Here is a 25,764-nt window from a genome sequence, read left to right as displayed (position 1 = left end):
TCTGCCCACCGGCTGAGTTCCTTGGAAGGTTCCGACTTCCCGATGCGCCTGGAGCCTGTCCTCGTTAATGTGCACCCTCCTTTTGTAGAACAGCCGATATTCATGGCTCTGTTAAGTCTTTGTTCTTCTCCTCGAAGTTCGGGAATGTAGCGGCACTTTGAGCAGCTCTCTGGGTCAATTTGAAACATTTATTGGACCTGATGGTTTCTCACGTTGCTTCCTTTTCTACAAGTGCCCGGCCCTATCTCCAGGCAGATTCACTCCTTGACTCTGTTTTGTTCTTCCCGGGTCCTCTTTGGTTTTGGGATTATTCTCGGTGCCCTCATTCCCTGTCCTTTTGCAGCCGTTTGTGGATCAGGAGGCCTGGCTGCCACCTGCATGCCCTGGCTCAGCTGCTGGATGAGCTGCACTGCCAAGGTGTAGAGCATGGTAAAAAGATGAGAGTTGCTGCAGCACAGAAGAGGAGAAGCAGCATTCGTTTAACCCCTGGTCTGCTGGGGAGCCGGGGAACCGTCTTTCATTTCCATCCTTTCCATGTTTGGAGCAATACATAAACTGCTCTCCTATTTCCTTTGTTAGCTTTTTTAGCAGTTTTCTCTTGTCATCTCTTTGCCAACATCAGTTTGAGTAAGTTAGTTTTCCACAAACTTCTGTTTTTACTGCCAACAGATAATCTGATCCCATCCCCTGGTGAAATGTTGTGTTCCTCATTTTAGTGGCTTGGTCGGCAGGAAGGTCAGGAGCTGGAGGTGTCTGGTTGGTTCTTATTCCGAGGACAGCTTGTAAGCTAATTATGGCATTGAAATGCTAAATGGGTTCTCTGTCTCCTGATATGAATTTGTGAGAAACGCCAATCACTTGGTTTTTAAAATGTTAGAAGTTTTATACTAGTAAAATGGTTATAAAAGTAGGAATACAATTAGACCAATAAAAATTTAGAGTTAGGACAATTGCAAGACAATAAAAACAAAGACTTACATATGTCTGGATGGTCTCTTGGGCACTTAAGCCACAACAAGCATATCTTGTGAATAAAGTAATCACCCCTAAAAAAATACACTGTTGCATATTCATATATCCTTCATGATTATGTATACATTCTATTTCAAACAAGAAACTCTGTCTGTTGTATGTCAACTCTGTCTGTTGTATGTCAACTCTGTCTGTTGTATGTCTGTTGTATGTTTTTTTTAATCCCCACGGCATCCTCCAGTCTGAGCATGGCCTGAAGAAATTAGATTCTTCTAGTAAGAAGACCATAAATTCCTCTTGTCTGGAGAATTTAAGTGTTCCTAGAGCGAATTTAGGTGTTCTCATTTCGTAAACCCCCGCATGCATATTTTCTCTTTTAACTACTAAAGCTTCATTTTATCTACAAAGCTACATTTACCATACTGTTAAAATGTTAATACAGCACAACTAATCAATATAACATAATACATATAGTAACTATCTGCACAGAGCCATATAACATGTATTTTTCACAAAATCATTTTGCTTCCCAGGGGCTGGTCCATGGTGTTGTAGGATTTGTTCTGGTGGCCGTTCATCTTTTCCCCATGTTTGGGCGCTCCCTCAAACTGGGGCTGCATCAATTGACCATTTTTTTTCTTACTCCTTCATCATATACTTGAATTCCAACTGATTTCCCTGAACTTGTTATAGCAAAAACCCCACTGCTCTGATACACCCTGTAGAGCACAGACAGAGGCAGTAGATCTTGGAGTGGGCAGAGGGATGATCCCCCCTGTGAGAACCCCAGCCTTGTTTTGGGGCCACATGTGGTGGTGAAATTCCTCCTCCAACCCGTGCTTCCAAAGAAGAACTCTGCAGGCTTAGCTGTTCGGTCTCAAGGCAGTTTATTGCTAGTTATCTAACAGATTATGTTCTTGGACTGCAGCTATTTGATCAGTGGCCTGGGTAGAGGCACACACACACACTGACATCCTCTCTATCTGCTGTCTTCTTCGTCTCTCTCTCCGCCCAGGGTTGCTGCTATCTTTTATAAGATATATTACGTATAACATGTTTACAATTATTCCCCAATACCTACTACCTACGTTGCCAAGTGTTTTTCTACTCTAAACCAATCTGTGAGTGCCAACATCACCAAGAACATGGAGGTAAGGAAGAAGAAGGAAGAAGGATGGGTTCAGCCCACTTTCCTCCATCTTAGAACTTCTGACCCCCATGTACAAAGTGAAAACCCCCCTGTACATGTGCTAAAACCCCCCTGTACGATACTAAAAAAATTTCCCCTCTACTTTGTAATTACTTATACTATACTATCTAACCTTTTGTGATTGCTTGTTCCACCTCCAAAGTTGGTAATTCATTCCATGGCTCAAACTCAAAATCACAGTTGTTTTTCAGCTGTCTGCCAGGGTCTAGAATGCTTCTGACCAAGGCCTGGAACCTCTAAAAATGTCTGAGAGACATTTAGAGTTCCCACACCCCCCCTTATTTTAGTGCAGTTTTCCCAACATTCTCCATTTGCTGTTTCCCTTTGCAGCTTCAGCCATTTCTGTTTCAGAGTCAGAGATCCTCAGCATGGGCTCTGCCTTCAGCTGTGCAGATTCCATCTGTGCAAGCAGGCAGAGCTTGGGGTGAGGGGCAGAGGGAATCAGCCAATTCCTGCCCCAGGCAAGAAGAGCCAGGTACATTGTCCCCAGTTTGCCCCAGCAGTGTTAATTTGCATTTCTGAAGTTCCTTCTGGGTGCCTGGAATGCAGCTTCTCTTCCACAGCAGCCTTCAGCAGCCTCACTTGTGCCCCCCCCACAACCTGCTGCTTTTTTTTCCCCCTTCAAATAATCTATTTATTGTTTATGAGTTAAAGGGTCACTTTTAAATCTCATCTAGTTTTGTAAATTTTGAAAAAATCCAATCATTTTGTTTTTAAAATTTTATAAGTATCATAATAATAAAATGGTTATAAAAATAATAATACAATTAAGAGTAATACGGTTTAGAGTTAGGACAATTACAAGACAGTAAAAACAAAGAATTACGGACGTCCTAAGAAAAGCATGACTTGTGAACAAAGGAATCACCCTTAAACCAAGACACTTGTTGCATATTCATACATCCTTCATGGTTATGCACACATTCTATTCTAAACAAGAAACTCTGTTGTATGTCAACTGTTCCCTTTAATCCCCTGGTGTCTTCAAGTCTGAGCAGGGCCTGAAGAAATTATCTTCTTCTGATAAGAAGCAATAAATTCCTCTCCTTTGGAAGATTTAGGTGTTCTTCGAAGGGAGCATCTCATTCCTAAAAAGAAAACTCCCCCCACATACATAATCTCTATTTTAACATTATGTTGTAACCTAAAACTACACTTAATACGTACGGGAATTAATACAGCATAACTTTCTAACATTGCACATATAATATTCATTGTAACATTTGCGAAAAGCCAATCATAAATATGCATTTTTCACAATCCCGCCTCTTATTGCTCAAGCCAAATGATTTATAAAGAATATTTCCTGTCCTCTTGCATTTTTTGGACTCTGTTGGTAATCAAATAAAACATGGGATTAAACAAAGAAAAAATATCAAAACACTTGTAACACATAAAAGGAAGAATCTTAATTTCTTCCACCATCCCATTCTCAATACATTACCCCACCTGCTAGTTTTTAACATTATTTTCCCATTTTTGGACTGATACCTGGGTCATAATTTTTTTCTGATATCCTTTGTTTTTTCCAGGATGACATCCTCATTGCCATCTATTTTCAACAATCTGTACACCCCATTCTTTAGCCAATAAATAGCGTAAAGCCAACCTATTTTAATACACTGCAGGTGATGTTTGGCTTTGCAGACTCAATATTTATTCCAATGCCTGAGCAGCTTTGTTTGTTATCTTCTCTATAAGTGCTTGGAGTCATTTAATATGACTCAGGATATAATTTGGGGTTAATACAGAGCTAGACTGCTGTGCTTGTTTTACCTTTTTTTTTACTAATTGTCTCTTTACCGAATCTTGGACTATATTTCTAAGATCAAATGTAAAACAAATCCATCTCTCTCCTTTTGGACATTCCATGCCCCAAGTATTCCTAAGTTCTTTGTAATGTGATAATTTTCCCCCTTTTTCCTGCAGGTACTTAATTTGGATGGGTTATAACAGTGGCTGTTGACATGGGGGTGTGTAACAAAAAGGAACTTTGGTTTCTTTCCATGTAACACTTTCTGTAGCATTTGTGACACGATCTTGCTTGTATCTCAGAAGGGAAAAGACAACAAATGAGAGACAGAAACAGGAATGACAGAGGTCTGGCTTGGCTTATACCCCCACCTCCCCTGCCTGTGGGGCTGCTGCCCACAGCAGGTACGTGTGATCTTCTCGCTGCTGAGTACAGTGCTCAATCCAGGCTTGCCCTCTGTTTCCCTTGTCACTCCTTTTTTACTCATTTCCAGGCAAGTTGTTTTTGACACCTTTTAACTGTGGTTTTCCATCATTCCTCAGGTATCTCTCAGTCCACAGGCACTGATTATTCCCATCTACAAAAGCAATTTATTACTTCAGTTTTTGAGGTCTTTCTGTATAGGGGATTGATTCAGTACTCAATACTTCTTGCAACGAGAACATAGATTTTGTGAACCACAATGCCAATTATTCTCATAATTTAAACATTCACTTATAACCCAGCTGCCATGCCCAATGTGGGGATGAATCAAATAAAGTATACAGCATAGTATTAATGGTAATTTCCCTTCTTGCCTGTACAAGTCACAGGCTAAGGCCAGACTATAAGAACTCTTTGACTCAAACACTCCCGATCCTCCTGTTTGAAGTGGCAGTGTTCCTCTTCCAAGGAGGTGTCGGAGGCGTCTCAGGGCTTATTCAGGCAGGGCTTAGAACCAGTGATGCAAGCTTTGCCTTATTTCTCAGTTAGGTGTTATTCTTTGTACCTGCCTTGGATCATGTGGGTCTTCCCAAACCGTTACCACCCAGTCCTGGTTGAAAGTCAATTTGGTATCACCCGGTTTAGATGTGATAGTCCATTCCTCACGTTTCTTCACAAATTCTTTTATTTTGCTGTCATGAATTCACCCTCTTTCCATGGTTGGGATTGCTGCTTTAGTAGTACCTGGAAAGGACTTCTCAATCGCACAGTGTTAAAAGAAAAACAATTCTGCATTAACTTTTACCATTAGTTTTCTTCAAAACTTTCTGGGTTTAACTAAAAACTTTTTCTATAGCTGCTTCTTCTTCTTGTATCCAGCTCTGCTAATTGCTGCAGAGGCCAATTCTTCTTCCTGTGAGCTATAATTAGTTAAATAAAAAAAGACTAGCCCAAATTTAACACAAGATGTATCACATCTCTTGGGTTTTTGCTTTTTACTGAACATCTAACTGTTTTAGTCTTACAGACCCATTCTTCAGAACAAAAGCCTCCTTTTCTTAATAACAAAAATCAGAAGGAAAAAAAAGAAGTCTTGTTTAAAAAAATAAACCACTTTGTGAGAGTCAGCTATCTCTCTTTGATCTTATCTCTATCGGTGGTCCCGATCTCCCTGTTTTTCACAGCTTTGGTTTTGACTCTGTCCTTCATCACTCCCCTCCCCTTGTTGTGACTCTGTCTAGCAGGAATGGGGGAGAACTTACAAATATCGACGGTATGGGGACTTTGGGGTGTATTTCGCTCTCCCTCTCTCTCTCGCTTTCTCTTTTCCTTTCTCTCTCTTTCGCTCTCTTTTTCTCTCTTCACATTTCAACATCCACATTCCAATATCAGTCCACTTTCTAACATTAGTCCTACATCCTGGAGAGGTGAGTCTGCCAATCACCTCTCCCTCCTTTTCCAACTTCCTTACAAATTAAATTACTTTTGTTATGTGTGTTCTGCAGGCCTGTAATTCACAGCACCCTCCACCAAGGGCTACCAGCTACCCACAGCTGACAGTGCTAAAACTAAAGACTTATTTTGCTGTCACAATTTTCCATTCACAAGCTTGGAAGGGTTGTAGGAACAAGGTAAACAACAACTTACTTCCAAAGTGACCTTGCCTGCACTAAAAAATTTAAGGCAATCCTTGTTGATGCAATATAATTTGCAAAGAAGCCAAGGTTTGATTTGGGAAGGGCATCTGAGGACACAGAGCATGAGTTTTACCAATCTATAATTTGAAGAGGGAATAGACAAAATGTGGATACAGTGGGGGAGACGGCAAATAAGGAATTTATCTCTGCAATACTCTCTTTTTGACTGCCAGGAAACACTGTCTAAAGAGGTTTCTACAGTACAAACAATAACTGGATGGGAAGAGGCACTCCTGAATTTAAGCTTTGATGTCAAAGTAGGAAACTGCCCCTGAGCACTGCAGTGCTGGAGCACCCTGCCTGCAAACTCACCAGAGGCAAGCCACTGCTGCCACGCTGCAGGGCTGCCTGCAGCACAGGGGGAACCATGGCCAAGCCCTCCCTGCAGGCCTGGGCAATCCACACAAGGAATCACAATTGCTTCATAGCTCTCTAACTCATCAAAGAAATAGGAAACTGTAGTAAACAGAGATCTCCCTCACCATCTTTTTCATATGTGTGTGTCACACACCCACTGTGATGCTGAAAATAACAAATTAACAGTTTACAGTAGAAGATACTGAAATTTTTCTTCATCTAGCTTTGTAGGTTCCCTTTTCTATATGTAGCCACCTCCCATTGTGGGAAAAAATGAGCCCTATGTTTTTTACAAGTGTTTTTTATGCACATTTTTAATTGCTGTTCTAGATACACTGCAAGTAGTTAGCACTTCCAGAAAAACTAGAAAACAAACAAAACAAAAAAACTAAGAAAGCAAAATACATTTGGGTACATGAAAAAGGACTGGTTGGAAGGAAAATTGTTCCTCATTGACCTACCAAGCAGCTGGTGTTACCTTTAGTTTAACTTTACACACTGAGAACACTTGATTGAACAGACTGCATTGACTCAAATTAATAGCAGGTTTTGCCATGTCACAGCTGTAAACTAGTTTTTCAATCCTAGAGTACAGTAAGTTATGTCTTTCAAGATAAAAATCACAATGCAAATTGGAAGAAATTTAGCACATAATTAATTTACCTCCAAAAGTCAGTTTATGACTTTCCTCTACCAGGATTGCAGAAGCTGCTGTAGCTTGAATACACACTGGCCAGCCTTGATTTTCTGGATCCCAACATCTTTGATAAATAAGCCACGGGTCTCTTTACTCCTCCCCACTCTTGAAACAAAACCCTATGAGCTACCCCCCTTTCTTCATTTACATACAGATGAAAGGGTTTTGCTAGTGCAGGTATGCTTAAAGTTGATATTGGGGCTAGTTTTAACTTCTTTTTTCTTAGTTTTTCATTATCCTTTTTGGTCCATTTTATATCATCTCCCTCTGTCAATTTTTTTATTCAAAAATTTTACTGCCTGTGTATATCCTTCAATCCACAATTTATAATATCCCAATAATCTGAGTAGCTTTCTGATTTCCCCCTTTGAAGGGGGAGGGGGAAGGGATAGAATCCCTGTGTTTCATTCTGGGTTGAGCTTTCAACTACCCTTCCTAATCAAGTGTCCAAGATATTTTACCTCTGATTCTACAAATTGCAGCTTCCCTTTTGATACCTTTAATCCTTTTTCCCCACGAAAATTCAAAAGCTTTATAGTAGCCTCTCTAACTTCAGCTTCAGCTTCCCCAGAAAGTAAAAGATCATCTATGCATTAGATAACTTGCATTCCAGGGGGAGTGGAGAAAGTTTGTACTATTGTTTCTAAAGCTTGTCCAAATAAGTTTGGGGATTCTGTAAAGCCCTGTGGTAGTTTTGTCCATCTTAATTGCTGTTTTCTCCCAGTTAGTGGGTCCTTCCATTCAAAAGCAAAGATTACTTGGTCTCCTGGGCCAATGGGCAAGCCCAAAAGGCATCTTTAAGGTCCACTACACTAAACCACTGATGCTGGGGAGGAACTTTACTGAAAAGAGTATAAGGATTTGGTACCACTGGATAGCGGGTCTGAGTTCCTTTGTTAACCTCCCTTAAGGCTTGTACCAGTCTATAGCTCCCATCAGGCTTCTTTACTGGTAGTATTGGGGTATTATGGGGAGACATACAAGGTTCTAATGTCCCATCCTTTGTTAGTCCTTCTATTACTGGCTTTAAACATTCCCGTCCTTCTAAAGATACAGGATACTGCCGTACACGTATGGGACAATTTTTTTTCCTCAATTGTAATCTTTATGGTGTCAATATTTAATCTTCCCCTATTTCCCTCCCCAGCCCAAACTTCCTTCTTAATTCTTCTTCCATCCTCCTGGCCTAGTTTTAAAGGTCTAGCTGTCATCTTCCCATCTTCTGGAACAACCCCTATTCCTAATTTCACTTGTAAATCTTGTCCCAGTAAATTGCTACCTGCCCCTGGGACCAAGAAAACATCCCTCATCTAAAATCTAGTTTCTCCCTCTATTGCCACATTTTTAATAACGGGTACTGTGAAACTCTCTCCTTTTGCTCCTGTTACTATTACGGTATCTTTGCTTACACTATAACCTTTTGGAATATTTAACAGAAAGGTTCATTCTGCCCCTGTGTCTACCACAAATTCCAATTCTTCTTCTTGGGGACCCACTCTTAAAGTTATCTCAGCATTCCCCACCTGGACCCCACCTGCGCCCCCCCTCGGCCCCATGGCCCCGCGAGGGGAATTTGGGGAGGTGGGAGTGGGGCAGCGCCAAGGCCGGGCCCCCCCGCGCTGTCCTGGCGGGAGCGGCTGCAGTGGGGACCGAGTGCGGGCGGGAGCGGCCGAGAGCCCAGCGCTGCCCCAGCCCGACCTGCCCCAGCTCCATCCCTGCCCCTGCGCTGGGATGCTGTGGGGCTGGGGGGAAGAGGGAGCCGGCAGTGGGTGCTGGGCCTGGGGGCAGGAGGAGAAGGGAAGGAGAAGCAGGCTTGAGGAACAAAACGGTCAAACGATGGATGTGGCAGGAGAAGGAGGAATAGCAGGAGGAAGAGGAGTGTGAGGAAGAGCAGAGACACAGGAGGAGGAGGAGGAGCAGAAAGAAGAAGCAGCAGAAGGTTCCACCCCTCCCTGTGTCTGCAGCCTCCCCCCAGCCCCAGGAGCGCTGCTCCCCCCACATGGAGCAGGTGACTGTGGAGGGGGATGCACAATTTTCATGGGGTGAATCTTGGTGTTGCTGAGCTTTCTTGGGCTAAATGTTGGTGCTTTCGTTTTATGTGGGAACTGAATCTTTATCTTGTAGAGGAGGTTTTTGCTGAGCTGTGATGTTTGGGGAGTTTTTGATTTGTGTCTTGAAGTTTGTGGGACTTTTGGACTGAATCTTGGTGTTTTGGAGGTTCTTACAGGTACAAGATTCCCAATGTCTTCCAGGGATGAACTTGGGCAAGGAGGAACCTCCAGTCCAAGGTGCTCTTCTCTTGTTTTTCCCTCAAACCAGGATTTGTCATTTCCAGGGCGTGGCTGGATGGAGGAGGAGGAAAAGCCCCGGAGATGCTGCAGGAGGAGGAGCTGCAAACCCAGCCCAGGGAGCTGCTGGGAGGAAAGAGCCCCCCTGAGCCAGGAAGGCGGGCGGAGATGCAGGCGGAGCTCGGAGCTGGTGGAGAAGCCTCATGGCAGGGAGAAGCCCCACAAGTGCTTGGACTGTGGGAAGGGTTTCAGCCGGAGCTACCACCTGATCCGGCACCAGAGGATCCACACTGGGGAGAGGCCCTACGAGTGTGGGGAGTGTGGGAAGAGTCTCAGAGACAGCTCGGACCTGGTCCGGCACATGGTGATCCACACTGGGGAACGGCCCTACGAGTGCTTGGAATGTGGGAAGAGCTTTGGGTGGAGCTCACACCTGCGAGCACACCAGCGCATCCACACTGGGGAGAGGCCCTACGAGTGTGGGGAGTGTGGGAAGAGGTTTCAGAGAAGCTCCCATCTCCTCAGTCATGAGCGGAGTCACACAGAGGAGAGGCCCTACCGCTGCCCCGACTGCGGGAAGGGCTTCAAGGAAAACTCCAGCCTCACTTTGCACCAGCGCATCCACACTGGGGAGAGGCCCTACGAGTGTGGGGAGTGTGGGAAGAGGTTTCGGACCAGCTCCCATCTCCTCAGTCATGAGCGGAGTCACACAGAGGAGAGGCCCTACCGCTGCCCCGACTGTGGGAAGTGCTTCAAGCACAACTCCAGCCTCACCATGCACCAGCGCATCCACACCGGGGAGAGGCCCTACAAGTGTGGGAAGTGTGGGAAGAGCTTCATAGACAGGTCTGGCCTGATCAATCACCAGGTGGTCCACACTGGGGAACAGCCCTATGAGTGCTTGGAATGTGGGAAGAGCTTTGGGTGGAACTCATACCTGCGAGCACACCAGCGCATCCACACCGGGGAAAGGCCCTACGAGTGTCCCCAGTGTGGGAAGAGGTTTCACACCAGCTCTGATGTCCTCAGACATGAGCGGATTCACACAGAGGAGAGGCCCTACCGCTGCCCCGACTGCGGGAAGGGCTTCAAGCAAAACTCCAATCTCACTGTGCACCGGCGCATCCACACTGGAGAGAGGCCCTACGAGTGTGGGAAATGTGGGAAGAGTTTCTCCAGGAGCTTTCACTTGACCCAGCACCAACGGAGGCACCACTGAGGGAAGCCCTGTGAGTGCCCCACGTGAGGGAAGAGCTTGGAGTGAGGGAAGAGAGTGAGGGAAGAGCTTGGAGTGAGGGAAGAGAGTGAGGGAAGAGTTTGGTGTGCTGCTGCAGCTCCATCCCCCATGGGAGGATCCGGGCTGGATGATCCCCAGTGACCCCCGTTGGGCAGAGCCCTGGTGCCCCCGTATGGGGAATAAAACAGAGAGTAAAGCAATGGAGCTGATAAAGGGGCCCGATATCTGAGGCCTGACTGAGCAGAAACTGTAGGAGACACAGACACAGTTTCAGTCTCCCTGGGCAAGAAGTGACCAGAAAAAATGGTGCGAGTGTTTGTGATAAGATAAATGTTCCCAGGTTACTGGATGTCACGAAGAATGTGTAACCAATGGGAAATTGTTACCAAAAATAGAGCCCTCTATAAGCCCCATACAAGTAAATCCCTGTATAAACACCTGGTACACTCAATAAAATTGGCTTTGGTCTAAACTGGGATGTCCCCGTCTCTCCATGGTGGATAACCCTGTTGTGGGTGATCCCCGTTGGGTGGGGGAAGGTGCTGGAGGGATTTCTTTCCCTTCTCCTGGTGCTGCCGTGGTTTGGTTGGTAATAAATTCCCTCCCTGTGCCCAGGCTGGGTCTGTTGTCCCCGTGCCGGTGCTCGGGGCGGGATCTCTCCCGTTCCTTCTCTGCACTGCCGGGCCTCTCCTCAGCCAATGAGAGAACGCGGTGGAGAAGAGTCAGCCAATGAGAGCGAGCGGGGCTGATGACTCACCAGTTGCCGGGCAGACCCGCAGCAGGCAGTGTTCCCCACCTGGACCCGCCCTCCCTGCCCAGGGCCGGCCCCGCCGTGGGGTCCCCCCAAGTCCCTCCCCAGTGCCCCCATGAACTGGGCTGGGTTTAACTGGGAAGCTTTACTGGGAACACTGGGAGCAGGCGGGCAGGGGTAGAGTGACAGCAGGGCTGGGGGCACAGGATCCCCCAAAATCAGCGTGGGGATAGAGCGGGGCGTCCCGGCAAGGCCCGAAGCCACGGGGAGCGGCTGCGGCCGCCGGCGGCTCAGGAGCTCTGTGGGCAGAGAAAAGGGGGTGACACCGGGCTGGGGGCCCCAGGGGAGCACACATTCCAGAGGAGGGGGGACACGACTCACGGGATCCCCCACACTCTCTTGCACAGGTAGAACCCGATCCCCCGTGCCAGGAAGACAAAACCCAACTCGGGAGTCTCCAGTTCCTGTCAGCATCTTGCTGCGGCAGCATCCAGCAGCATCTCTGGGGGGTCCACAGGGGTCAGGATCTCCCAAAAACTCTCACAGACACCCAGGCCCCTCCAAGCACCCTCCAGGTCACTCCCAGCCCACTTAGGATCCCCTGAAACCTCCCTCTTGATCCCTTCCTGACCTCCCCTGGACCCACCAAAGCCCCTCCTGTCACTCACAGGATCCCACAGCCTCCTTACAGTCACCCCCACTGCCCCAGGACCCCCAAATCCTCTCCCAGTCTCTTCCCAATGCCCACCAGGACCCTCAGAACCCCATCCCACCCTCCCCAGTATCCTTCAAACCCCTTCTTAGCCCTTCCAAACCCCCAACCTCGTCTCCCAGTTGAAACCAGGCTCTCTCCAACTCCCTCCCAGGTGCTCCCAGCACATCCCAGTGGCTCTCGCAGCGCCCCCAGTTCCTCCCCCATACCCCAGTTCCGGCTCACAGGGTGTTCCAGACTGAGGTGAGCCCGCCCTGGGCTGGGGTTTCCAGCAGCACCAGGAGCTGGTGGGTCCAGTCCCCGTTGGGGACCACGTCGGTGGCCACCACAGAGAGCTCCTGCTGGCCCTGGAACCACCTCAGCTGGATGGGAGCAGGCGGCCGGGGCCGGGCCGGGAGCTCGAGGGCAGCAGAGAGATGGACATGCTGGGGGGCATTGGGAGAGAGTGGGTGTAATAAATAAAAAGGTCGTTGTTCATCAAAATGAGTGTTAAAGGAGACAAGAATTTGAACTGAGTAGGGAATGCAACTAGCATAGAAGACTGTGTAACTAATTATATACAAGTTAACTTTTAGGCCAAGGACAATCTGCAAGGAAGATGAGGAGCCTTCATTCCGATGACCACCAAGGCAGAAAAAAAGACCCCCAGCAACCAATTGCACCGGCACAGAGTGCATCGAGAGAAAATACGTCAACCGGAAATAAAAAAGGGACTATAAAAACAAAAAGGTCAAAGGGGGAAGGTGCTCCGTGGCAGAGCAGAGGCTCCCTGGCAGCCCAGCGCTGTTCTTTTGCTTAATACCGCTTGCTTAATAAATTCTTGTTAATTGATTTATCTATAATTAGCCTCCCCAATTGAATTTGTCCATAACAAATTTGGTGCTGTGACTCGGATAAGGGTCACCGGGTGGGAATTCCTAATCAGGGAGGTGCCCCGCTGCCTCTGCAGTGGCCCTGGTGCAGGCTTTTCCTTCCCAGACCCTTACCGACGAGCCCAAATTCGGTATTGAGCACAAGGGATACCGGTAACCCCGTAATCTTTGTGCACGAAGCCGGGCGAAGACGCAGGACAGCGTGAGTATAAAAGTGGGGATCCGCTGGGTTGGGTTGGGATCCCAGGACATAACGCGTGAGACGTCCTTGTAGGACGAGGCACGGGCAGAGCTCTGAGTAGTGCGGTTTGCAGAGCCCGCGAGGGGCTGGGCAACAACAGGGGCCGCGAGTGTGTGTGTGCCTGAAGGTGTCCTGGGAGATGGGACAGAGGAAAAGCAAGCCCTCTGCTTCCATGGGGACGGGGACCCCGGTAACGCTTCCCCAGATCCCCCCTGACAGTCCGTTAGGTCTAATGATAAAATCTTGGGATGAATATCCTTCAAGGAAAGGGAAGGATAGGGCAAAAATGATACATTATTGTATAAAAGTATGGGGAGGAAAACACATCTGTAGTGATAATTTATTTTGGCCAGTGTTTGGAAACTTCAAGGACTGGATTTGCCAGGCATTAAACATTTATGTAAACTCTAGAGAACCTTTTGATAAGGAAGAGAGCAAGTATGCTGCTCTCTGGATAGTGGGGGAAACAAGAGCAAAACTTTTTGCCTGAAGCACCCAGGGAGGGAAAAAGAAAAATAAAAAGCCTGAGGAAGTTCCAACTGCACCCCCTCTACCATACATCCCTCCTCCTCCTCCACCCCCACCAGCACCACCCACAGTCTACCCCGATTTAGATCAAGGGGGAGATTTTGATAACCAAGAGGTAGAAATCCCAGAGCCGGTCCCTGAGGAAAATCGCTGCGTTACTCGTAGTCTAACAAGGGGGGAAAGAGAAAGGGAAGGGCAAGCTCTATATCCATGAAGGGAAGTAGCTTTGGGAATGATCCCTAACCCCAGTGCTGGTCAGCAGGGACAGCCAACCCAAATTCTGGGAATAGGTCATGTGGAGGTACCTCTCAACTCAGGAGATGTGAGGGAGTTCAAGAAAGAAATGGGAGCATATGGGCCAAATCTTAAAGGAATTTTCTGACCCTATAGCCTGGGACTTCCCATGTGAACAAATTCAGAATCCAGCTGAGGTGGCAAAGTACCTGAAAGATAAATGCCATGATAAGTCTAAGGAGAAAAAGATCATTGCAGTGAGCTGGGCCCTGGCATGTGCTTATCACACCCTGCTAGATACTGTAGGGCAGCAGACAGAGGAAGGGGGGCAAGGAGATAAATCAGCAGCTATCCCAGTCACTCAGGCTGCAGCCAACAGCCCCGGCTGGAAGCCAGCAGCTAACCCAGACAGGGAGCCTAAGCCAGCAGCTAAACCAGACAGTGAGCCTAAGCCAGCAGCTAAACCAGACAGGGAGCCTAATCCAGCAGCTAAACCAGACTGTGAGCCTAAGCCAGCAGCTAAACCAGACTGTGAGCCTCAACCAGTGGCTGTTGCTATGAGCACAATGGGCCAATGATGCCTCAGGCCATCAGGGCAGAGATGCCACCTACAAGTGGGCACGAGACCGAGGGGTGGATCTAACCATGGACAGTGTTTCTCAGGTGATCCATGACTGTGAGACCTGTGCTGCCATCAAACAGGCCAAGTGGATGAAGCCCCTGTGGTATGGTGGGCGGGGGTCCAAGTACAAGTATGGGGAGGCCTGGCAGATTGACCACATCACACTGCCCCAGACACGCCAAGGCAAGCGCTACGTGCTCACCATGGTAAAAGCCACCACTGGATGGTTGGAAAGCTACCCTGTGTCTCATGCTACAGCCTGTAACACCATCCTGGGCCTTGAAAAGCAGGTCCTGTGGAGGCATGGTACCCCTGAGAGGATTGAGTCAGACCATGGGACTCATTTCAAGAACAGCCTTATCAACACCTGGGCTAGGGAACATGGCATTGAGTGGGTGTACCACATCCTAAACCATGCCCCACCTGCAGGCAAAGTGGAGAGGCACAATGGACTGTTAAAAACCACCTTAAAAGCATTGGGTGGGGGATCTTTCAAAAATTGGGAGCAACATTTAGCAAAGGCCACCTGGTTAGTTAACAGCCGAGGTTCCACCAATCGAGCAGGTCCTGCCCAATCTGAGCCCCTAAGTATAGCAGATGGAGATAAAGTCCCAGTGGCACATGCCAGAGGTTTGTTAGGGAAATCAATGTGGATCAATTCTGCCTCGAGTACAGACAAACCCATTTGTGGGATTGTCTTTGCTCAGGGACCAGGTTGTACATGGTGGATAACGCAGAGAGATGGAGCAACACGATGTGTACCTCAGGGGGATCTGATTGTGGGGTGAGACTCATGCAAATATCACTGTTTGCTGGATGTTACTGCCAGTGTCTGTGCACGAAAACACACAGACATGAGACAGAAAGAAATGTGTAAGTGTCAAAGGTTTGAGCAAGTGAAAGATAGAAGTTTTAACTTGATGGAATTTTTACATGATGTTGAAGATATGGAGATAAGGGGTGGAATGTCCGAGGGTGACATTATGGTGTTTGTATCCCCAGTCATGTGTTCTGTTTATGTTTGATATTATGTTCTGTGCTTTCAGAACTGACTCTGAAAGTGAAGGTTTGTTTTGCCTTGTTATCAGCCGGCTCACCTCCCCCCATGGTCTGCTGTCTAGAAGAGGCCAGTGCTGGCGGGCTTGCTTTGTTTGGCTTGCTTCTGCTTTTGCCTTTGCTTCCTAGTTAGTTTAGCTGAGCAGTCCAGTTCTTTCCCTGGACTGTTTCTTTTCCTTTCCTCTTCTGGAATACCATCCAGCCTGCTCCGGACTGGGATCTGGGAAACCCCAAGGAACACCAGAAGCCTGTATTTTCTGATCTGCAGCAGCCATCCCCAGTGCCCAGAGGAATCCCCAGTACCCAGACCCGGGTGACCACTCCCAGGAAAGACTTTCTGGATTTGTTTATCTCTTCAGAGTGGTGAAAGAGTTTTGTTGTCATCTGGTGTTGTTAATTGTTTTAGTGCTGGGGAGTGCTTTGTTTGTTAAATAAACAGGTTCTTCTCCACTTCTCTCAGAGAAAATTTTTTCCCAAACCAGGTGGGTGGGGAGGGGCCATGGGGGTTTGTTTTCTGGGGGCTCCTTCCAGAGGTTTTTCTCCCAAATTTTCCCTAAACTAGGACAGCTCTGGTCTGTCTCTGGAATTTCTTGTGGGCATGGGCATCCCTGTTGGCTGTGTGCGGCCCCCGTGATGTTCAGGACTTGTGCCTGGAGGGTTCTGTGGTGGGTTGAAGGGCACTGCTGAGGGGCTGCCAGGTGCCTCTGGCACACCGCCCTGAGAGCGCCCGGTCTCGTCTGATCTCGGGAGCTGAGCAGGGTCGGGCCCTGCTGCTGCTGGGGACAGCGAGGACGACGTCAAGGATGACAACCTCTTGCTCCACCTGACCACCGGCAGGCTGAAGATGGTGGACTTTGATTCTGACATCTCATTCAAAGCCAGGTTCCACAGGGAATTTGCAGATGAGTTCACACGCAGGGGGATGCTCCCAGATTTGGTCATTGCACAGCCTGGCTGGGAACCAAAGGTTCCCCTTTGCTGGGGCGGATGCAGCTGATCCTTCAGTCGGCTGCCAGGCTGCTTTTGGCAGGGCTGGGGCATGGGCTGGGGTGGGTACGAAATGGGAGTGAGCTCCTGGCCCTGCCAACAGCCCCCAGCACCCCCCGTGCCCCGGGCTGGGGCTGGGCTGGGGCAGCCAGCCTGACACAAACAAACCCCCATGGTGGGAGCAGAGGTGGGACTCCAGACCCTGTGCAGGGGCTGCTTTGCTTTGCAGGCAAGGAAGGGCTTGGGCTGCTCCACTGCCCTTGTTTGCTTTGGGATCACCATGGGGGCCATGCAGGGGAAGGGAGAAAGCCTGGGATTCCCTCACCCATGGTGGGTTTTTCCCTGGCATGCAGGGGTTGGGCCTTCCTTAAGGCCCTGACAGAGATAAGATCTTTGACCTTTTTTCTTGTTCCCCTTTTTCTCTGTAACCTATTTTCCATAATTTGATGTTTGTCTTTCTAGAGGAAGCGTTCCAGGTGGGGTCCAGTCTGGATCAGGACGTGCTTGGGAGTAGCTGTGGTGTGGATGGGCTGTGCCCTTGGAGAAGGCTGAGGGCATCGTTTGGGAGCAGCTTTTCTTCCAGTGGGGGATGGCGTGAGGTGGGTCCTGTCTGCTGGGGATGGTGGGATCAGAGCTCTGGGGAGATGGCAGCGAGCACAGGAGCGTCCTGCTCTGGGCAGCTGCTGAGGGCTGGAGGTGCCGTGGCTGGCTGCAGGCTGGGCACATGTCCTGCCCTCCTGCTCTGCTCCCAAAGGCAGCAGTGATAGGCAGCTCTGGGCACAGCTTTGGCACGGCCAGCATGGCCTGGGCACCGCGGGCGGCTGGGACAAGGGGACAGGAGCCTTCATCTGACGGGGCTTTCTGGTTTCTCTCCTTGCAGCCGGGCTCTGCGGGTGCTGAGGCTGCTCTGGGCTCTGCCAGGGCCCTGCTGGAGCTCAGCACTGGGCTGCAATCAGCCAAAGGAGAAATGGGGTGACCTGCAGCACAGACTGGCTTGAGCATTTTAGCAATACAGCGCAAGAAAACATGCAGCCACCCAAAAAATAAACTTGTTCAATAACTTCTGAAATGAAATCAATCTGGGATGACCCCAAATGACTTTTTGCAGCTTGCTCAAGCAGTAGCTCAGCCCTTCTCTGAACTGTTCTCTCCCCCACCTGCCTTTTACTTCCCAACTGCTCCCTCTTTTCCCCCAGTGAGTTCCCAGCCCATTCCAGTCTCCATCACACTGTTCCCTTCCTTGGTGCCCCTCGCCATGAGGAAGGCCAAGCCCCAGGCTAAGGGACTCATCCTGTCACTGGCTGAGGAGCAGCAATGTCTCAGAGGTCCGGTGGGATTTTAGTGTCATTCAGAGCTGCTCTCCAGCCCCCAGCTCTCCTCACTGCTGAGTTCCCGCTCCCTTTTCCTCATCCTTGCGGCAGGATGAGCTCTGTGAATCCCCTTGAGCCTCCCCACTCTTCCCAACCCATGCACCCACCTCAGTTAGGCTGAAGCTGCAGCTTCTCTGTCTCCTCTGGCACACCAGTGCAGTCTCCTGTGCAGGGAGCCCCAGCCCCAGAGCCCAGCACTCAGCAGTGCAGTCGGGGCTGGAGCAGCTGCCCTGCAGCCCTGCCTTGGCTCTTTGTGGCAGGGAATGCTCCCTGTTTGCAGCTGTCCCTGCAGGATGGCCCCAGGGCAGAGCCCAGCCGGGCTCCCACTGCAGCCCCTGAAGCTTGGGGCAGACAGTGGTCCCAGAGCTGAGGTTCCCGGGGAGCTCCCGGAGCTGTGCCTCGCACTCTGTTGCCGTGTCACCGTGCAGGCTGGCTTGTACGGGGTGAATGTACCAGCCCTGCTTTGACTGACAGGGGCCTGGCCCATCACATCTCTCCCAAGGCTGCAGGCATTGCCCAGGCCAGAATCTGAAGGGGCACAGAGATCAGAGTAGTGAAATCATCCAGACTGGGTTTTCAAAGGCCCTTTAGAAGGAAGGGCTTGAGAATAAACGTGCTCTGTTTGCCACACGAACATCGGGGTGAGTGGTCTCTTTGGCTCCAACCCACTTTCCTCCCCGAGCCAACGTTACCCTCTCCCTCACACGTCCCCCTCGTGCCTTCCCACTGCCTTGTCTTGTCAGGGCTTCCACAGCCCCTCATCCCTTCGTGGCCCCATCCCCTCAGGTTCTCCCCAGCCCGGCCAACCTGCCTGGCAGCAGCACCGCAGCCCCACAGGAGCTCCAGAGGAGCCCCACCAAGAGGCACCTGGGAGCCCTCAGCAATCCAGCCAGCAACACACGGGCAGGAGGACACGGATGGCGCTTCCTGCCTGGGACAGGGCTTGTGGCCATCTCCAGGCACCGCTCTCACAGAGATCCCCACAGCTCCAGCCCCTGCCCATCTGCTCTGTGGGCAGCACAAAGGCTTCAGCAGAACCACCAAAGGCCAAGGGGCTTCTGGCCATTTTCCCTGCAACCCTGCAAGCCTGGGCAGCTTGCTGAGCCCAGGAACCCTTTTCTCCCTCTTCCCGTAGGCCCTGCAGAGCCTGAGCAGCAAAAGAAAGATCCTGGCAGTCTGTCTATTGCAACACATCCTATATTTATACACTAAAGAAAAACAAAGAAAAGGAAAGCAATCTTGAAAAAATGAAACATTCCTGCTGGCTCAGGTGGCCCCAGCAGACAGAGTCTCTGCAATCAGCTCTCTGCAGAGCTCCAGCAGCGCAGCCAGCCGAGCCCCGACAGACGAGGCCGTCTCCCCCATGCCCTGCAGAGCCGATCACGCAGGTTATTGAAGATGGAATATGGAGCTCTCTCTGCTTCCTGGAGGATGTACAGTGTCTGAACTGCCAGGCTTCCGACGGCGTCACTGATATCATTGGTCAGGCCTTCAAGGGCTGAAAGAGAGAGGAACAGAGCCATGGTCAGTTCCCACATCTGAGGGGACCCGAGGGGACTCTGTGCCAGGGCCATCCCAGCCGGCTCTGGCCATGGCCAGCAGGGAGCAGGGACCAGCTGGATCAGCCCGAAGCTGCTGGCCACGAATCCCCCAGGTGCCCTGAAAGCTCTGTGTGCTCTGCCCACGCCGGCCCTGGTCCGCACAGGGAGCAGAGCCCTCCGCAGCCGGGGCAGGGCTCGCAGCTCCCCCAGCAGCCCCCGCTGGCAGCCCGCTGCCCTCACTCACCCTCAGAGAGGAGCTGGAGCTCTTCCTTCCTCCCCCTCAGGTGCTGCCCAGCCGTCCCTGGGAACACAGAGCCTGTCAGGCCCAGGGCACAGCTCCCTGCCAGCGGCGCCGCCAGCCCTGTGCCCACACGCCCTCCTGGCCCGGCTCGTGGCTCACCCATGAACCTGACGGCCGCCTCTCGCAGGGGCTCCTGTGGGCTCTGCAGGTAGGGCAGGGCCTGGCGCAGGTGCTCGGCCACGCTGCTGCTGTCCTCTGCCAGCTGGAGAGAGTGGCAGGAGGGAAGGGTTGGCCCCGCAGCCCCCCGGGCCGGGGCTCCATGGGCACCCGGCTGGGGCCGCAGGAGCCTGGAGCAGAGCCTGCGCGGCCTCGGGCTGCAGCAGCGGGCAGGGGCACAGCTGCCAGCCCGCACACCGAGCACCGCGCTCAGGGGCTGCTCCAGGCTGGGGCTGCGGCTTCCCGGCCCTCCTTACCAGGATCTCAATGAACTTCCACAGTTTCTCCTTCTTTACAGATTTTTCAAGATATCTCCTGTTCAGGAATTTGGCCACACAAAGGAGAGTTTCCTGAGAAGCCTGGAGAGCAGTAGAGACACGGAAATCGCCCTACAGCCCAGGATCAGCATCCCTGTGCCAGGGCCAGGAGAAGGATCCAGCCTACTAGGTGCCAGGGCAGGAGGCAGCCAAGCCCTCTCCCAGGGGGACAGCAGCAGCCCGCGAGTCCTCACCTCTGCCACACACTGATTCTCATCATGGCAGTGGAAGAAGAGTGGGAGCAGGCTCTGACACACTTGTGTCATCAGGAGCTTTTTTCCTTCTTCTTCTACAGCAGACAGCAAGGTTCGAAATACAAACATGGAGATCCACTGCACATGCCTGTCATCCTGTGTATCAGGAAGGAAACAAGACCTTGGCATCAGCTGATTCTGGCCCACGTTGGTGCAGGCCTGCATCTCCACAGGGCACCAAGTGTCTGGGCAGCAGCCAGTGGCCGTGGCTGAGGGCACAGAGCCTTACATGTTCAAAGAGTGGCAGGAGCATCTTAGCCAGCTGCAGGGTGATGGGGCTGGGTATTGGGGCGTCATTATCCAGGAACAAATCACTAACTAGAACAATGGCCATCCTGACCACATCACTATCATTTTCCTGCAGGAGCTCCCCGAGGCTTTTGGTCAGGCTCCACATTCTTTTGGCCTGTTTGGAACAAAAGTGTGTGAAAGGCCACCCTGCTGCCACAGTGCCCAGAGGCCAAAGGCCTGTCCCACAGCCCTCGGGCAGCTGAAGTGGGAGGCAGGAGAGCTGGGAGCGGCTGCCCCAGTGCCTGAAGCCCAGCCAAGTTCCAGCGACTGCGTTCCCCAGCCCCACGCTGCCTGCACGGCTTCAGCTGCTGCCCCTCCTTACCAGCGAGGGATTATCCCTGAGCAAGAGGAGGGCCCTCAGAACCTGGCGGCGCATCTCTGTGCACTCACTCAGCAAGTGCCTCGACAAGAGATCCATGATGCTGTCACTGCATGCGCTCAAGTCCAGGCAATGCAGGACCTGAAAGGCACAGGGCAGTGACAGGGGACCCGGCCGGCAGGAGCCCAGAACCGCACAGGGCGGGGACCAGGCAGCAGCACAGGGCGTGGGCACCGTCCCAGGCAGCTGCGGCTACGAGAGGGCAGAGAGCTGGGAGGCAGCGCCGGCCTTCAGACTCACCTCCACAAGGAATGCCAGGGCAGGGAAGTGCCAGTATGGCATCTCTTTGCTGAGCAACTCAAGGAGACAGCCTGAGATGCTTTTACACAAATCGATGGATTCATTGTGCATCTCCCTGGAAGGCGGAAAATGGCACTAAGATGTGGCAGCATCTCTCTGGCCTCAGAGAGAAACAGACAACCTTCCCAGGCATCGCCTGAGAAAGTCTGAGAAGATCAGAGGAAAGAATGAAAAAACATTCTTATCTTAACATGCTGCACCTGGTATTGTGAACATCTGAATATGTTACGGAGATTTGTCTACCTAAGCGTGATTTTTTAATTAACTAATGGTGATAATGTTTGGACTTGAAAACCCATTAAATCAATCTATATAATAACTATCTATAAGAACACTGGGTTTCTTAATAATAATTATTATTGATCGGACCTCTGAAATATATGGAGTCAGTGATAATGATTACCCAGCTGGGGGCCTGTTCCTATGACACTAAGACCCTGAGCTGGGGGGGGAAGCCCCTCCCAGGACAGACTGATGCAGTTCTTGTCTTTACCCCCCACCCTGCAGGGGGACCTGGGCCCTTGGAGATGTGGCTGCTACTGGGCACCCTCCTCTCCCAGCCTTTCCCAGTCTGCTTGGCCGTCCCTCGTGCCTCTGGCCCACAGCCACAGGGACTGAGTGGAATACCCCAGACACAGAGCACAAATGCCGGGAGCAATGGGGAGAAGGGGGTCTCACCTGGCCAGCAGACCCACGGCATAAATGTGGGTGTCAGCACAGAGCAGCGTGTCCCAGCCACGCTTGCGCTCCATTGACAACACCACATCCTCATAGTCCATTTGGCACAGCAGGGACTTCAGGGTCCTCACTGCAAACCTGAGTGCAGAGCAAAGCCCGGGTCACACTGGGAGCACTGGCTCCTGCCCTGGCCATGTGGCAGGGAGAGAAGGACTGGGATGGAGCACCTGCTGGGGCTGGTGGCAAGGCCATGTTCTTCCTGGCATCCCTTCCAGAAGGTACCAACCACCTCTGGCATCTCTTTGGTGCTGAAGAACACTTGGAAGAGCAGATGCACAAATAACTGCGGGAAATGCTCATCCACTATATCTGGGACACGGTGCTCCTGGAGGATCTTCCATATCACCACAGTTGCCTGCAAAGGACAAAGCCCCCCAATACAGCGCTCAGTGCCGAGGTGTTTGTGTGACAGGGCCCGAGCGTGGCAGGGAAAGGCCCAGAGAGACACAGGGGGAGCAGCGGGCCTGGTGGCCCTGCAGCTGTCCCTAGGCCGGCTTTCAGGCCCTGAGGCAGGGAGATGCAGTGGGGGAAGGAGGATGGAGAGCTGCTGGACAGGTGACCTTGGGGCCAGCAAAGGCCACTGGCAGAAACTCACAGCCAGGACAAAGACACCCGTTTTGTCCCCATCGGAGGTGCACGTGCTGTGCTCTGGCCAGCTCCCCAGCACATCCAGGAGTATCTGCTGTGCCAGCTCTGCAGTCCAGGGCGTGCACATGATGCTCTTCCACATGGCCATGGCAGCTCTGTGGGGTTAGAGATCTGTCTCAGGGGATCTCAGACACAGCACCGTGGCCTGGGCATCTCTAGGGGCCTGGGTTGACCGACGGCTCTGCCTTTGCCCACTGCCCCTCTCCAGCATCAGCCAGGCAGCCCAGCCCTGTGGGGACAGGCCCCTGTGGGGCAGCGAGGGAGCATGGCAGCAGGCTCGGGGGCTGACGTGCCAGGGCTGGGAAAGGGAGCAGCCAGAGGGCCCTGGGACTCTCTGTGGGTCAGACACCTGGGACAGGCTGTACAGGGCGATGGGTTGGGGTGAGCCCTGAGCCCTCTGGGCAGGTGGGCCCCGTACCTGTCACAGGATGGGGCCACACGCAGGAGTGTCATTACTGCGTCATTTGGCTGCGCTTCTGTGAGATACAGCAGGGCGTTGTCCAGCCTGTGCTCTGCAGAATCATTGGCCATGAGCCACTGGTGGATGTATCTCACCATGCCGGGCACCTGGAGAAGGCACAGGGAGACTTGGAAAGCTGCCAGAGGGAGCAGTGTTCCCAGGGTCCCCAGAGAAGTGTTTCCCTTCCCACCACAATGTGATGGCCTCAAAGGCTCACAGGGCCCAGCACTGTGGCTTGGGAAGCCGTGTGACTCATGGGGGAATTGAAGCCTGGCCACAGCTGCCTACTTGCTCTGCTCTGGAAACACCCCTCTGCACAAGCAAATCCAGCAGGGCGGCACTGGTCTCATGTCCGAGGAGCTCTGAGTAGGCTCTGAGCCCAGGGCCCATGGCGCTGGTCTCTTCCTGCCGAATTCTCTTGATGAATTTGCAAACGAGCTGTAGGAGAAGGGCAAGAAGCCACGGAGTGCTGCAGGTGTGCTGCTGGGCTGAGCAGTGACAGCAGGCCCAGCCCAGGTGGGGATGGCTGCAGGTACCTGCGCTGTTCTGCGGAAGCGGCCACGGCTGCGTTCCTGCTCTCGTGTGCGCTGCACGGCTGCACCTGGCAAAGAGCGAGCGCAGCCCGAGCTGAGGGGCTGCGGGAGAAGCCGGAGAACACAGCCCAGCCCTGCGCTGCCCAGGCAGGGACAGCCCCGCGATGGCCCAGGGCATGGAGCACGGCTGTGGGGTGTCTGCCCGGCCCCTATTCCATCCTGTCCATGGGCATGGCCCCAGGGGATGGGATGGGATGGGATGGGATGGGATGGGATGGCATGGCATGGCATGGCATGGCATGGCATGGCATGGCATGGCATGGCATGGCATGGGGCCAAGCTGGCTGCAGGCACCAGCCCTGTGGCCCAGCTCTGCCACTCACCCTTCTGCCGTGGCTGGAACTGCTCCAGCTCTTCAGGCTGCTGTGCTGGGGCAGCTCCAGGGCCTTCTTTCTCCTCCTTCCCCCAGGCCAGCTTGGGCACGCTCGCAGGTCTGTGCTCTACGTCGCTGCCTGGATTCATGGCTGCTTGCAGAAGGTAAAAAGGAAAAGGTCCGAGTCAGCGAGTGATGCAGTCGTGCCTTGAGGGCACCTGCAAAAGTGAAGTCTTGGCAAGGCTACAGGACAGCAAGTCCTGCACTCTGGTCCTGGGGGCTCCAGCCACAAGGACAGGAGACTCCTGTCAAGGATGGTGCAAATGCCACGGTCTGCCCTCGAGGGCAGCTGCAGAAGAGATGCCTCGGGAAGGCCAGGGGTCACCAAGTGCTCTGGTCTGGCCACGAGCTCACCTGCAGGAGTAATACCTTGGGAAAGCTCTGGGTCAGCAAGGAACGAGTGTCTGTGCGAGGGCTCCTCACAGCACCGCTCTCTCGCGTCCTCTCTCGTCGTGTGCACCGAGCACTGTGGAGTGTAACTGTAACTTGTAACTGCCAACACCTCTGCCAGAGCGTGTCACCAAGGGCCCTTGGAATCCCTGTCCTGTTCCATTCCACGGTGACCATGCTGCACCGTGTCACCAAGGGCCCTTGGATCCCCTGTCTCGTTCCATTCCACGGTGACCATGCTGCACCGTGTCACCAAGGGCCCTTGCACGCACTGCCACCTGCCCTGGGGCCACACCCAGCCCCCCAGAGTGGCCCAGGGTGGAAGGAATGCCTTGCCCCAGGTGTGTCAGACAGCCCAACAGCATCTTTGGGAAGGGCTCAGCCCATCAGCAAACGCTGCCCTGCTCTGCGGGCTCAGAGCAGCAGGAGCCCCCGCAGCTGCCGACGCAGCCGCGCTGGGAAGGGCACGGGGCCTCCACAGAAGCTGGCACGGCCTCCTCAGGACGCGTCCCACATGGTGGTCATCCTAAGCACGGCCGTGGGACACAGACCAGGAACGTGTGGGCCAGGGCAGGAATGCTGCTCTGAGCCCTGGGGCCCGGGCAGCGCTGACAGCAGCAGGTGAGGCACAGTCCCCGCCCAAGCAGAGTTCCCCCGAGCCCTGGCAGCACCGGTGCCCGTCTCCTGCCCCAGAAACCTGTGCCCCAAAAGGGCTTCTCTGCCAGAGGGCAGCCAAATCTGGTGTGCACTGGGGGCTGTGCTCTGTCCTACAGGGGCTGTTGGTAGCAGCACCTGGAGCAACTGGGGGCAACATTTGGTGCGTGTCAGATGTTGTTGCTCCTTCCTGGGATGATTTTTTCTTGGAAGGGATTAGCAGCAGCACAGAAACACCAACAGCTACTGAACTTCACAGGACAAAGAGACTCCACCGAAACACTGCCATGTTTCCTTGTGCTTTTGCGTCTTTCTTGCACTCTGAAAGAAGAAGAATTGGCCCAAGCCCTGCTATTCAAATC

The 25,764-nt window shown here is 52.0% G+C and overlaps 1 protein-coding gene and 1 pseudogene across 2 annotated transcripts in view; both read left to right on the top strand.

Moving 5' to 3' along the window:
* LOC146764162 (uncharacterized) overlaps positions 1-25,764 on the top strand; it is a 233,780-nt pseudogene that overhangs the window by 517 nt on the left and 207,499 nt on the right. The window lies entirely within an intron of this gene.
* LOC146764168 (uncharacterized) lies at positions 79-11,113 on the top strand. The gene has a single exon (XM_085565542.1). It carries the CDS (start codon positions 9,351-9,353, stop codon positions 10,614-10,616), a length of 1,266 nt encoding a protein of 421 aa, XP_085421668.1. The 5' UTR covers positions 79-9,350; the 3' UTR covers positions 10,617-11,113.

This window comes from Lonchura striata, chromosome 36 (genome assembly GCF_050655825.1).
Source record: "Lonchura striata isolate lonStrDom1 chromosome 36, ASM5065582v1, whole genome shotgun sequence".
NCBI classification, from domain to species: Eukaryota; Metazoa; Chordata; class Aves; order Passeriformes; family Estrildidae; genus Lonchura; species Lonchura striata.
Note: the sequence above shows the minus strand (reverse complement) of the source record. Positions and strands in the feature narration are given on the sequence as shown.

Coding starts and splice junctions, on each gene's coding strand:
- LOC146764168 (XM_085565542.1), top strand. CDS start 9,351: ATGTCTTCCAGGGATGAACTTGGGCAAGGAGGAACCTCCAGTCCAAGG.